The sequence below is a fragment of the Macadamia integrifolia genome, chromosome 4 (genome assembly GCF_013358625.1).
Source record: "Macadamia integrifolia cultivar HAES 741 chromosome 4, SCU_Mint_v3, whole genome shotgun sequence".
NCBI classification, from domain to species: Eukaryota; Viridiplantae; Streptophyta; class Magnoliopsida; order Proteales; family Proteaceae; genus Macadamia; species Macadamia integrifolia.
In genome coordinates this window covers 13,467,657-13,481,197 of record NC_056560.1, presented here as the reverse complement: position 1 = coordinate 13,481,197, position 13,541 = coordinate 13,467,657, and the positions used below count along the sequence as shown (strand labels likewise).

General features: G+C 36.5%; 1 protein-coding gene across 1 annotated transcript; it reads right to left on the bottom strand.

The window, feature by feature from the left end:
- Positions 1–7,226: 7,226 nt before the first annotated feature.
- On the bottom strand, positions 7,227–11,149 carry LOC122075317 (B3 domain-containing protein Os01g0234100-like). The gene is made up of 8 exons (XM_042640306.1): positions 10,921–11,149; positions 10,660–10,844; positions 10,438–10,566; positions 9,896–9,930; positions 9,492–9,636; positions 8,975–9,181; positions 8,525–8,570; positions 7,227–8,115 (listed from the first exon to the last, which is right to left on the bottom strand). The coding sequence occupies exons 2-8, from the start codon at positions 10,789–10,791 to the stop codon at positions 7,412–7,414; spliced, it is 1,398 nt and encodes a 465-aa protein (XP_042496240.1). The 5' UTR covers positions 10,792–10,844; positions 10,921–11,149; the 3' UTR covers positions 7,227–7,411.
- Positions 11,150–13,541: the final 2,392 nt, after the last annotated feature.

The following is a 13,541-nucleotide window of genomic DNA, read 5'->3' as shown; positions in this document are numbered from 1 at the left end:
TTAAACATGCTAGTGTTTTCAAGAACGGAAAAATCCAGGAAAATGACAAATAGCAATATTGTAGGCTTTTTTTTTTTTTGGTAAAGCAATATCGTAGGCTTGGTACTACTATAATGATGATATGTGAAATTTTGTAATTATAATATATTTTATAGGTTGATTCTAAGGGTTTTGGGATTGATTCTGGTCAATTCCAATTTGATTTGGATTGATAATGACAGTTATTGATTTGATCTCTAATTCCGTATTTAAAATCGGTTATAAGGTATATAGGACTAGATCGTGGGTCTTAAGATTTGAGGGCGATTCTAGGGTTTTTTTTTTGTTTGATTTTGATTCGATTTGGATCAAACTTTATAGGAATCAGTTCCAAGGATGTAGGGGACGGTATCGATATCGGTCTCTGTTGATGCTGATTTGATACCAATCCAGATCGGAAGGGATCGGTGGGTATCGGCCTATTTTACCCCTGATTTTTATAAAAGGTACTACTTTTTACCTATTATACCCCTGAAACGATCCGGATCGAGGATCGGTCTTAGCCGATACGACCGATCTCAGACCAATACTTGAAACCATGATCAGTTCGATCTCCAATTCCAAGTTTAAAATCCCTAATTGATTTGGCTAGTTCGGATCAATCCCAATTCCGATCATTATAGAATGGCATATCTAGGATTTTTGGGATTGGGTTGTTGGTTTTTAGAATTTAGTGTCAATTCTAGCACTTTTGTGACTGATTCAGATCTAATCTAGACTGGAATCATTAGGGTCCAATTTACTCTTTCATTTTGGGTTAAAATTCTGGTATTATCCGTTTGGATTAGAATTGGTCGTGAACTATCCAACTCCGGCAGTTCTAGAATGGTCAATTTAGAATTGGAATTACTAGACGGATTGTTTTGATACTCAATTTCGAGTTTAAAATCATTGGTTGAATAAACCAATTTCGATCAAAATCAACCATAGTAATACCTATCTAGGCCGTTTCAAAATGACTTATTATAAGGTTTTTGTGATTGATTCGATCCATTTTTGATTTTGGTCACTTTGATCTAGATTTTATCTAGTATTAGGCAAACTGAAATCAAAGTTCAATTTCAATTCAGACCGATTTGGTTTTTATTGAGTTGTCTTAATGGCCTCTTGTAGGTAATATGTTCTCTTTTAGTAATTTTTTAAAGTTCCTATAAGGTTTTTTACGGTTTTGATTCACTTGATCTGGTCCAATTCGATTTTTTACCGATTTGATAAAAACTCAAATCAATAAAGGTTTATTTCACGTTTCTCTTGATTAGTCTAACCTGCTTGGACTAAAAATAGGCACCCTTACTCAAAACAATTGACCCAATCACCGATGGTTATTATAATTTTTCTTTTTCTTTTTTTTTTAATTCCTTGTTGGACTTTAGAAAGAGGAGGAATTGAGATTTTAGATTTCAAATGTAGTGATGGGTCTATTTGAGGATAAAATTCAATTTCTATCTTTTTCTAAATATTTTGTCATAAAAAGTGGTGTAGCGACTTTTAAGTTTTTATTGGAAATATAAACACATGAAATTACTTTTTGAATCCTCTTGAACCAATCATTTCTTTCACATTATAGGATTTTTTGGTAATTGGAAGTGGGTTACAAGCCTTTTGTAACCTACCTAGGTTACAACTAGACAAACCCCTACCCAAAATCTCAGTGCAAGAAAACGCACAAAATTGAACGAGATAGAGGAGGTTGAGGAGAAAAGAGAACCGAAAGACATGATTGTTATTCATAAATTACAGCTGAATAGCCTGAATTATTAAAAAAACATCTTTCAAAAATTAAATTTATATCAATTTAATGGGAAAAATAATGCCATCTGCTCATGTTCTTTACACCCAAACACATGGGAAAGTCAAGTTAGGGCATAGGCATCTTTTCTTAATCTGTTTCCACTTTCCCATATGTTTAGATATACAAAACATTAGTGAATAGTATCTTTTTTTTTTTAATTTAAATTTTTTTTTGAAGGAAGAATATTACCCACTAGTGTGTATCTGCGCCATAATACATGGGTGAAGAAAGATCATGCTACCCCCAAGTTGAAGATGCTCACGTCAGCCCTCCTATTGGCTGCACATGTTGACGTGTAACTACGCCAAAACGTAACATTCCCTTGCCTTTTATTTGTATTCAAAAATATCAATGAAATTTTATTCTATCTACCTTATTTGATCACATGATTTGTTATTATTCCCATAACTTTTAAGTTTTAATCAACATTTTAATTAAATACTTTTATACAATTTTTTTTTTAAAAAGTTTTCTTATAACATATTATGCAATCATCAATGGTCATAAATATCTCCCATTGTTTGCAAATATCGATAATATCCTCCATTGTTCCCATATTCTCTATTAATACCATCTGAACCCATTGTTCTCCCTTGATCCACCTAAAGGAAAATTTGATACCAATTTTTTAATTTCATTTTTACAATAAAGTGACCAAATTTTTTTTTTCAACCAAGATTAAGAGAGAATTTCTTCATTTAAATTTATTTTTTCAATCAAAAATATTATTATTTATTATTTATTATTTTTATTTTTTTGTCAACACTTTACACTACTCAAAGGATTGGCTTTGGAATTGGACATTAATCAAATGAATACGTTGGGCCCCATCTGAACCTTTGAAAATCAAAGAGTGAAATAGAGCTTGAGAAATTGAGATCACCAGTAGATAAAAGTTGAAACAAAGATCGAATCTGAGTAATCCAGATCGTTTGATAAGTTAGGACAGGGAGATGAAATTAATGAAGAAATAATAATAAAAAGTTTGAACCGCTGAATAGATTCTTCCAAAATAATGAAGGAAAAAAAAAAGATTTTACTAAATATAAAGAAAAAAAAAATAGAGACTATTAAGTAGGGGTAATGATAAACCTTCAAGGGCCTGTTTGATAACGTTTCAAGAAACGCGTTACCGCCGTTTCTGTGTCCAGAAATGGAAATTGAAATTTCTACCTATTTATGGTTGAAGAAACGACCCAGTCGAAACGAGTTCTACTTGTTTCGTCGTTTTTGGAAACAACTCATAGCCATTCTTTCGCTGGTTAATATCAACTTCCAAAAACATGACTTATCAAACATCTTCAATTCCGTTTTTGTTTCTAGAAACGAAAATTTATGTTTTTTTTATTTCTTGAAACAGAAACGCCAGAAACGTTATCAAACGAAACCCAAAAAGAGCCTCACTTTACTTCACTCTGGTTTATTATACTGTCACATCACTTCATTTCTACTCTGGGCGCTACACAATGCTTTTGACAAAATTCAGATTGAAGGGGACAATTTTCTGGTCATTGATCTCTTGAATGGAAGATCGGTCTTCTTTGCCTGTGGCGCATTTCTCATATCATTGACGACTGTTCTCGGCTGGCTGCATTTTTCTCGGATGTTTCTTTCCATCATATTCTTCGTTAGGGGTAACTCGGTTGCAGATCTCTTGGCAACTTCAGCTGCCACCACCCAATCCCCTCTTCATTTCTTCTCTAGCCCTCCTCCATCTCTGTATCATCTGTTGTTTGCGGACTGTAATGGAACCTTGTTCCTTCGTAATTAATAAAATCCTTTTACCCAAAAAAACACAGGATTTTGAAATCGATTCTATTCAGTTTTTTTTTGCTTCGGTTCTACTCTTGTATTTACTTTATATATTTTAAAATTTTATATTATAATAGGGAGAGGGATAAGTATGCTGTCGATATCAAGTATGCTAGCAGATAGCACCAATGGGAACACATGATGGAGTATCATTCAGTAAGGATATGAGAGACATTTTAGAAAAAGGGAAGAGAGAGATAGACACAATGGGTGCTAGCATACATGATAACGACGGCATACCCAACCTTTTCCCATTATAATATTATTGTAGTATTATAAATATATTGCATTGTTATAATAAGTTGGCCACATGCTCAAAACTTGGAAACTACCTCTCTTGCAAAGGGTAAGGTTGCGTACGTTTGCCCCTTCTAGACCCTATAATTGTGGGAGCCTCGTACACTGAATTGCCTTTTTTACATTTATTTATTGTCAATTTGACACCCTTAGGGACAATTAGTGTCATTTCTCCCCTATATTCATAGTCAACCAATATTACCTTTTACTTCACTTTTATTGCCTCAGAAAATACAAGTATCACATCTCCTTCTCCCCTAATATTTTAAAATCTCTAAATTACCCTTGATACTTTCCCCTCACTTTACAATGCCACTCCTGTCAGTGTGTAGACATTTCAGTAGTGTAACGCTGTTTGGTATGTTAGAAGTGTACGGGGAGATGAAGTTAATTGGAGGAGGTGGGACTAATAATGCGTATATCCATCACAAGGGCATTGCGTACAGATGGAGATGATGAAGTAGCTCACATGAGTCGGGTATGTGTTGTGGTGTGCTTGCAAGTACCTTCCAATGGATTAATTCAGGGTAGCTCTTATATTTTCAAGTAAGGATGGATTTCGTCTAGTTATATTTTTCAAAATACTCTCTCAATACCCATACATATCTGAACCCGTCACGGTGAATGGATTCCAAAACTGCCCCATCACACATCCTTATACCCAGAAACCGAATGGCAAAAAGACCACTCTACCACTTGAATATAATTAATAAACTCAGGATCAAGAAGGCCAAGTAGTAAGAGTTAAATTGTCCCAGTTGAAAATGAGATTAGACATTTTGGCGAGGATGATTTGAATAGATTGGAGGAGGAAATAATGATGAAGTGGACATATTCCAGAAATCAATAGATTGACCAGATCCCTCCTGAGAATGGATTGGAGGCAAGATTTGAGAACTCGATATCGAGAATGAGATTGGTATATGAAAGTTGGGCAGAAGGAAGAATTCAACTTGACCACAGAAATCTAGAGTGACTAGAAGCAGAGCCCAATTTAAGTGTTTCCCGACTCGCTAATATGACCTTCCAACCTGTTTTTAAAAACTCTTTGAAACAGATCAGATTAGTATTGACATTGACCTATCTCATTCTGATACCAAGTTCTCAAACCTTCATTTAAACGTAAAAAAAAAAAAAAAATGGTAGTTTAATTAGCCGAACATACCTGATAAAGTTCATGGGCCAATAATAATGATTTCCCCCCCCCTTCTATAGCTGAAGGTGAGCAAGAATATATTAGAAAAAAAGATAGAGAGAGAAATCAAAGAGACGTTTGCCAATTAGGCTCTGATACCATGAAAGACTTGAAATTTCAGTGGTTAAGACTGTGATTTGATTCACGTATGAGTGTGGATTTATACATAGAGATGGAGATGATTTCTCCTTGATACAAGCCAATATATTTCCTCGTTAAGGAAACCATAGATACAACAACAACTAATAAGGAATGTACACCGTGACAGGATCAGAACCAACTCATACAAGATTTGGTCAGGACGGAGATTAGAAAGAGCTTAAGAGGAACGAGAAGTCACCTCTTTAGCAAGGATGTCTAGCCATCTGCAATCTCTGTAGCTTTCTTGTAACAATGAGAAATTTAACATGTTATACAAACAATCCCCCCTTGGATGAGCAAAGTTAGTGATGTCATGATAGGCACTCAATGGAATATTGGCTTGCTAAATTCTTGTTTACCACTTCCTACTACTAACATCATTATCCAGATCCCCATGTCCCTTGATAGTGATCGATTGCAATGCCGTCTTTCTAAGAAAGGTCTTTCACTACTAAGCTAGCTGCCAAGTTTCTCAAAACTAATTCATTGATAAACTTCAATCGATGCTCAAACAGGTGCTCATGCTCCTCTCCTTGCTTACAATGGTTGCGGCATTTCTGGAAAATCAATATCCACCCCGATTTTAAGATCTTCGAGAGTTGCAAATGTGGGAATTCCCACTAAAGATAGACTATCCAAATGGGTGGATATTCATCCCTTTTTTTTTTTGCCATACTCGGCAGGAATCCGTATGGCATGTATTATTTGAGTGTGAATTTTCGAGAAGAATTTAGCCAGTCAGCCCGCTTAGTCTTAAACCAGAGCTTTTTCCATCACTCGTTTAACAATTTTCTTATGCATTGCTTCCAGTCGTTTGATATGTCTAAGAATGAACTACAATACTTCTTCTCTGTGATTTGTGTTATTTGTTATACACAAGAACCAAGTGTTATTTGGATCACAAGACCAAGACCCTATGCTCATTTTGAACAGGTTGAATATTGGTTATCCAGTGGTTTACAAACCAACCAATCCTGCACCAAAGAAACAAATCCATACACCACCGACCAAATTACTAATACACTTCCACCTCAAGGAACCTTAATTTTATTAGTGACCAGCTTCATCAACAAAAAGGAAAAAATTTCAGGTTGAGCGGTCTACTTTATTCTAAACAACTATTGTATCCTATTGTAGGTGAATTATTTGTTGAAAGGAAAAAGTAATGAGGTGGCTACAAGGGACTTTTAGAAAGACTGAAAGTGGCAAAAGCTAAAGGATGAAAAGTGGACACCGTGTAGAGAGACATGGAAGATCTTAGTGGGCTTTTTGGCAACTTTTGCTTTAAGTACCTATACCACTCCAATTAGATATGGGGTACCTTTCAACTGACCCAAATTCTTATATAAAGCCTAGCAACTATCTTATTCATAGGCTGAAGGATATAACAAAAAACGCTACTACTGAAGATGTTTAGTTATCCATCAGGCTACTATGTATGAACACTGATATCTCAGTTTTAGTTTTAATTCATTTTTGTTTAAATAATAAAAAAGTATAAAAAATAAAAGAAAAAGGGGAAATGTTCAGGGGGCCGTGGCCTTACTGTGGTACTCTTGTCTTTGGTGATTTTGGAAAGGCACGGATAAGGATAGTGGAATCATAAGGGCAGAGGACTGGGAAGACATCTGCAGGCTATTGTCCAATTGAGTATCAACACATGTAGAGGGAATGCCTGTTTGTATTTCTTTTGAGGTTATATTTTATCATTTACATAATTAAAATGTGGCCCCCTTAAAATGTAAATAAAGACACAAAGACCTCAGTAGTCATATACAACCAACAGTGTTGTTAGTTTGGTGGATGAAAATCTTTGTTCCACCATGGCTCGAGTCGATATGTGTTCCTATCGCACATTGGTCCTGTGAAAGCACTGTTTGTCATATGGAGCTTCAATCTAAGGTTATAATCAGTACTATGGAACATCATCCTTCTTTCTTTACCCAAAAAAAAAAAAAATTACATAGCTGATCTGCTTATATTCCACAAAAATATACATCTTAAAATCATATTACACAAAAAACAAACTCTCCTCCTCTTCATAGAATTATCTTTATCAACTGCAAAATTCAATTCAGGCTACTAAAAAAACAGGAGGAAACTACAAAATGATAGAAAAACGCAGAGCTTACCACTCACCACAGAGCATTGACCTCTGCTTTGAACTTCACATCATGCCTCTCAGCCTCCCACTTTAGAGTCTCAATTTCTCTTTCTTTACTTGCATAGACCTTTCTTAATTTCATAAGCATTACTTCCAGATCTCTTATTTTCTTTTCCAAACTATCTCTTCCAACCACAGCTTCATTGTACAACTTCACAAGCTGCTGCATTCGAACACGTAAAAACCCAACATTCATACCCATGCTTTCAAAGGCATCCAAACATTTGCTCCAATTTGTAAAGTCATTCTTGGAGGTAGTACTAAGGTTGCAACATCTTATGAAGTCAGCCACATCCACGGTTCCAGAAATAATTTCAGTAATCAACTTACAACTGATGACTGGAGTTAGATCTTCATGAAGGAAAGCCTTTTGACTACAGCACAACTCATAATACTTGGTTCTAACATGTACTGGAAGTTCAGAATCTATATTCCAACCATTCACTATAATGGTGAAATCCTCAAATCTTTTAACATTTTTAAATTCCAAGGTTGTTGTTGCCATACTGATGCCTTCCAAAGCTTGAGATCCGACTACAACTTCACTATCATTTTCAAACTGTGCCACACCTGGTGGTCCAGGGTTATAAATTGATCCTGGAGGGATAGCATATTGATTGTTCTCTTCAAGATCAGATAAATGGGGAGATACTCCCTCATCTACATTGTCTTCCTCTACATTCAAAAATAAATAAATAAATAAATAAATCTAAGGGGAAATGCAAGAAAAAAAAATTTTGAAGAAAAGAGAGAAAAACATGAACTCATCATTTTCATTGGCTTCTTTCTAGGGGAAAAAAACACACCCTGGTTGTGTGGCTCCTGCGCCATTGTGGAAGTTAATGAGAGTTGCATATGGACATAAACAGGGGTTGAGTTTTTAGGGTTTCACAAAGGTGGGGGCATCATTCCAACACCTTCTGTATCTGGGCATAGGGGCCACATGATTAGAGAGCATTCATATCCATTTTTTTTTTTTTTTGTTTGCCTTCCAAAACTAGCCTAAAAGGCATAAACAAAGATCATTGTAACAACACAATTCAATTGAGTAGAGGGCAACAAATTCTGAGGCCAACCCAGTTACCAATAAGAATTTCTTCTTTAGCAACTTTTCCCCTTATAATGTACACCTACACAAAAAAGCAAGTAGTATATCAGAATTGATATTTTTCACAGTATGGTACATTGAGAGAAAATCTCTTCCAGATATTCAGATTAGAGTTGGATATTCCTAATGAACTCTATAAGATCTAGGAAGTAAAATTAAGAATCTAATATAAACATGATCACTATAACCTTTAAAAATTCAAAGCCTTGCAAAAAAAATGTCTTTAGTGCACACAAGGCTACACCATAGTAACGTCTGAGGAAGATCATAATGTATGTAGTTTTACCCCTACTTTGAAGAAAAACTGTTTCCTGAACATGACCACTAGGTCGTAGTGAAACAAATCTGCTAAAATAATTTGATTTCAAAGTCACAAGACATGTATGCTGTGCATAATATGATTGTTTTGGGCCAACCCATCATCACCTTAAATTTAGAAGCATTGATAAGTTGGAACAAAAGTGTATCTTCTGGAACCAATTTGTGTGCAACAGAGAATGCCTTCCATCCACCACTCAGTGCTACTTTTTCAGCCAGGTACTTGGTTTTGTACTCTTCACCACTTTCATCCACCAATGTAATGATACAATCTTCTTTCGATAAGTTTAACTCGCAGAAATCAGCAGGAAGTTTCTGTCAACACAAAGTATATATAATTGCTTCCAGTTACACCAGCAGCAGCAGAAAATTGTATGTTAATTCCAGACAATGAGTTTGTTTGGGGCTATGAACACTAGCTTAGCCACTGGTGGCAGCTTCGGCTTGAAGAGCTGTCGCCTAGGGAATGAGGTTGTGGGATTGAACCCTGTTGTATGTATGTGTGTGTGGGTGTATATGTGTAGGAGTAGGTGGCTATTGGCCCTACTAGCACCCAATAGACTAGTTGATCATTAGCCTGGCAAGCAAAAAAAAAAAAAAATAGAAGAGTTTATATGGGGCTCACCAGCCAAAAACAACCACTGACATGGGACGGCCGCATGAATTTCATGAAAGTAGGCATTTTTTCTATTGCTAATTTCATTTGAAGTTGTTTAGCTTTCTTCATAGAAGTTGAGCCAGCTTCATCATTGATCCTACACGTCTTTTGCCTATGGTTACAAATAAATTACAGGCGTCAGGATTATTACACTCATAAAAATTTATAAGGACCTCCTGCACCATTCCCTTGATCTAGTCGCCCCACGTTGATATTTTCATGTCTAACTGTGTCTAGATGTAAAAGGCAGGGCAGGTAGCTTTCCTTTGCCCAATATAAAAAGAAATTGAAACCCCATTACAGTCAAATTAATAATACAACCGGAGAAAGTTGCAGTCAAATTAAAAAGAGTCTAAGAAACAGTCATTTACCTTTTATTCATTTCAGCCTCATCAGGAACCCTTACCTATTCAAAGCAATATGAAATTAATAATTCTTCCGAAAAAAAACTTAAACATAGCAATGGGGAGTGCTCAGAAATCATTCAATTAACTTAGAAAGCAAAATGATGCAATACCTCATCAGGGATCAGCCTATTGGCGGTTGGACCCTTATCCTCTCAAAGGCATCAGCCCTTCCAGTGCCTAACGGAGCAGCACCCGGGACATGCACCCCTAAGTGTCTCTCAGTCATTCACGTGTGCATTAGAGGGGCTGATGCACTTGAGAGGATCTCAGAGTTTCAAAAACAGGAATCGGTCCTCGCTGATTTGAATTCCAAAAGACAGAAATAAAAATCGGTCAAGACTGATTCTGAGGTGAATCGTCCGATTCTCAATCTAATCCACCGATTTTGAAACTCTGTGGGTATGGGTGAAGTGGATCAAAAGTTCAAAAGACACTCTCACACACAAGAAGAAGGGGGAGAAGAGGAAGAAGAAGCCATGAACTATCAAAGCTTAGCAAAGAATCACCTGCTGCTTATGATCAGGAGAAGAACATGGAGGTGGAGGTGGAGGTGGAGGAGCAGGTGGTCTTTCGCTGACCCAAAGCAGCTTTGGATTTCTCCGCTTCCGTTCATTCCGCGTCCGCTTAAGAGTGCCCTAAACGGAAGAAGGGAGAAAAAACATATTTGAAAGAAAAAAAACAGATCAAACGTCTAGTGAAGAAGAAAAAGAAGAAGGAGCATTTGATACTGCAGGAGGGAGCTGTTGCCAAGTTTTAGAGAACTGGGAAAAGTGGGAGAACTGGGCGAGAGTCATTTGATCAAGATCCTCCGTGACTTTCTGGCGTTCCGGCAGTTCTAAAGGTTCAGATTTCACTTCCATCTCCTCCAAACTTTTTATATATATATTTTCTTCTTCTTCTTCCCCTCTTTCTCCTGCAAAAAATTGGACATTTTCAAAACAAATGAAGGACATGAAAAGGAGTCTCGGGTTCAACCCACTCCATCATACCAAATAGAGATCGACACAGATAAATTATGTTAATTGCTGCAGACTTTCCACGGAAACAGTTGCCTCTTCCTCCTCAAGTTCTTCCTTCACTGAACGATAATATCAGTGCAAGAAAACACACAGAAACGTCAGAAGAAAAAGAAGAAGAAGAAGAAGAAGAAGAAGAGGAAGGAGGAAGGAGGAAGGGGAGGAACACACAGAAATGACAGCTTCCTAAATGAGAAGTAGGGGCAATTACTATACTCAACCTCTAAGATGTGTCAGAATAAAAGAGAAGACAAGAAAAAAGGTACACATTTTGTATTTTTTTTTTTTTCTTTTAAATTAAGAATAGATCTTTTTTTTTAATTTAAAATTTTCTTTGAAAATTGTAAAATTTTCTTTTATCCTCTCAAAATATTTTTTTACCAAGAAAACATAATTGAAATTTTTTTTTCTTTTATTTTTTTTTTTATTGGTAACTAAATATGCATATTCTTTTTATTTCCATCATTTCTTTCTTTTTTTAGTTTTTTTTTTTTTCTCTCTTGACAACCAAACATAACCTTAAGAGTCTCTCCTCTAAACATTTTCCTACGTTTTTCCCCAACAGGGAAAGTTCCACGTGCCTCCCATTCTCCCTGGTATTTCATAAATCCCAAATTACCCCTGATCCACTCCCAGTAAGGCAGTAACCACATTGCCACAATGCCACTGCTTTAACCTTCAGCCTCTATCACTAGCCGGTTCTCCGGTCTCCACCCTCGTCCCTGTCCTCGTCCTAATCTTCTTCTCCAATGTGGGACTTTTCTTCCCATCCTCGTCAAATAATTCGTAAATGTGGGTCTCTGCAACTCCCTCCCTCACTCCGAATGGCGTTCCAACTCCCACGACCCGACTGCAGATGCCTCACCAATCCTGTATTGTACATTTGGGCATAATAATCCCATTAAAAATATCCCTAAAACATAAAATTTGTAAAATTAATATAGCTTTGCCCCCAGACTGTGCCATAGGGGTTGAAAAACCTTCTTGCCCCTTATGAAAAGCATAAATCAAATCCCTAATGATGTTTCTACCCGCTTTTCCATGGGCTCCATGTTGGTGGAGGGCTATGCTATTTTGCAGGGAAATAGCAAGAATCCTCATCCCGATATAAATCATATAATATCATAATTTAAAGGATCTTTGATACGATACGATATCTCTCTCATATGTATCTTAAATTTAACCGATCAATATGACAATCGATATCGATATTTTACTCATTAATTTTGAATAGATATTAACGTATTCTGACACAATACGATACTCTTTGATACATATCTTAAATTTAGTCAACCGATACGATGACTGGCACCAATACTTTAAACCTTGTATAATATGATTAAATTTAAAGGAGATGGTTAGGAAATTAGGAATTTGGTATACGGCTTGCCTTTAGTTACCTGGACAATTGACACTTGTTCAAAATTCATCCAACAACTATGCTTTTTCCTCTGGAAAACCAAACGCTACTAATTTAGTGTGGGATATTAAGAAATTATTCCAATGCCTTAGGATTGGAGATCACCAAAGTCGACAATGATTTCGAGGCAGATTTTCAGGTGCTCAAGGACGAGTCTAATGAGGAGGTTGAAGATGTCAAATCTTTTTCCTTTGCTCCCACTTGTCTTCACTGAGGTATGCCTGATCTCCAATCTTTCTTACCAATTAACCCTTTCTGTAATGAAATTTCTGTTTTAGGCTAGAAGTAGGGGGGGTTTTTTTTTTCTCTATTATTTATTTATTTATAGTCTAACGATGACCCTACTTTCTTGAATTTGGGATGCTTGAGGTTTTCCTTTGATCCTTTTTGTCATTTGGATTGTAACTTCGTCTTTGTAGATTTTTCTTGCCCTCCCTCCCAGAATATTTGACGCTCCCCCCACCCCCTTTTAAGTTGATTTTTGATCTGGTCATTCTACGATCATTCTCCTTCATTGCGAACACTATAGTTCTAGTTTCACTTTTCCTTCACGTTCAACCTCGGTGCCTCTATTCGGCGTTCTCCTTCGCGTTCAACTTCAGCGATTGTGTTCTGATTTTTGGGAGAGAAAAGAAGAGAGGAGGAGGGTCTGATTGTCTTGAATCGAGTATGGGTTGGCCATGGAGATGGGTGGTTTTCCTGAAGAAGAAAGCATAGTCGTTGGATGAGGCTTGGACAGATGTTGATCGCCTAGGTAGCTATGGGCAAGGCCTAGGCTATCAGAGATAAGGAGAGGAGCCGGATCCAGGCAACTGCTCAAGTACCCAACCTATATCACTCACTCAGTCACTCTCCATTCTCATTGAAAATGACCCTAATGCCCCTCCATTGCAGCCCCCCTACAATTAGTTGAACTTTAACTCCAACAAAGCAAGTGGTGTGCTCAACTCTCTCCCTTAAATTTAATTTATTTGTATTCAAAGTATCAATGAAAATTTTGCCTATGTAGCTTATTTGTGATGTGTTGTGGGCATCACATGATCTGATATTATTTTCTTACCTTTAAACCAAACATTTTAATTAAATATTACCTTTTTGAGTACAAGTTTTGCACAAATCGTACAAACTCATCAATGAACATAAATATCTCTTCTTATTTATGAATGATGGATAA

Excerpts from the sequence above, each read along its gene's own strand:
- LOC122075317 (XM_042640306.1), bottom strand. The coding sequence starts at position 10,791 with ATGGAAGTGAAATCTGAACCTTTAGAACTGCCGGAACGCCAGAAAGTC. Across the intron at positions 9,637-9,895 it reads GAGGCTGAAATGAATAAAAG|GCAAAAGACGTGTAGGATCA; the intron begins GTAAATGACTGT and ends TTGTAACCATAG. Across the intron at positions 8,571-8,974 it reads TCAATGCTTCTAAATTTAAG|GTGTACATTATAAGGGGAAA; the intron begins GTGATGATGGGT and ends TTTTTTGTGTAG.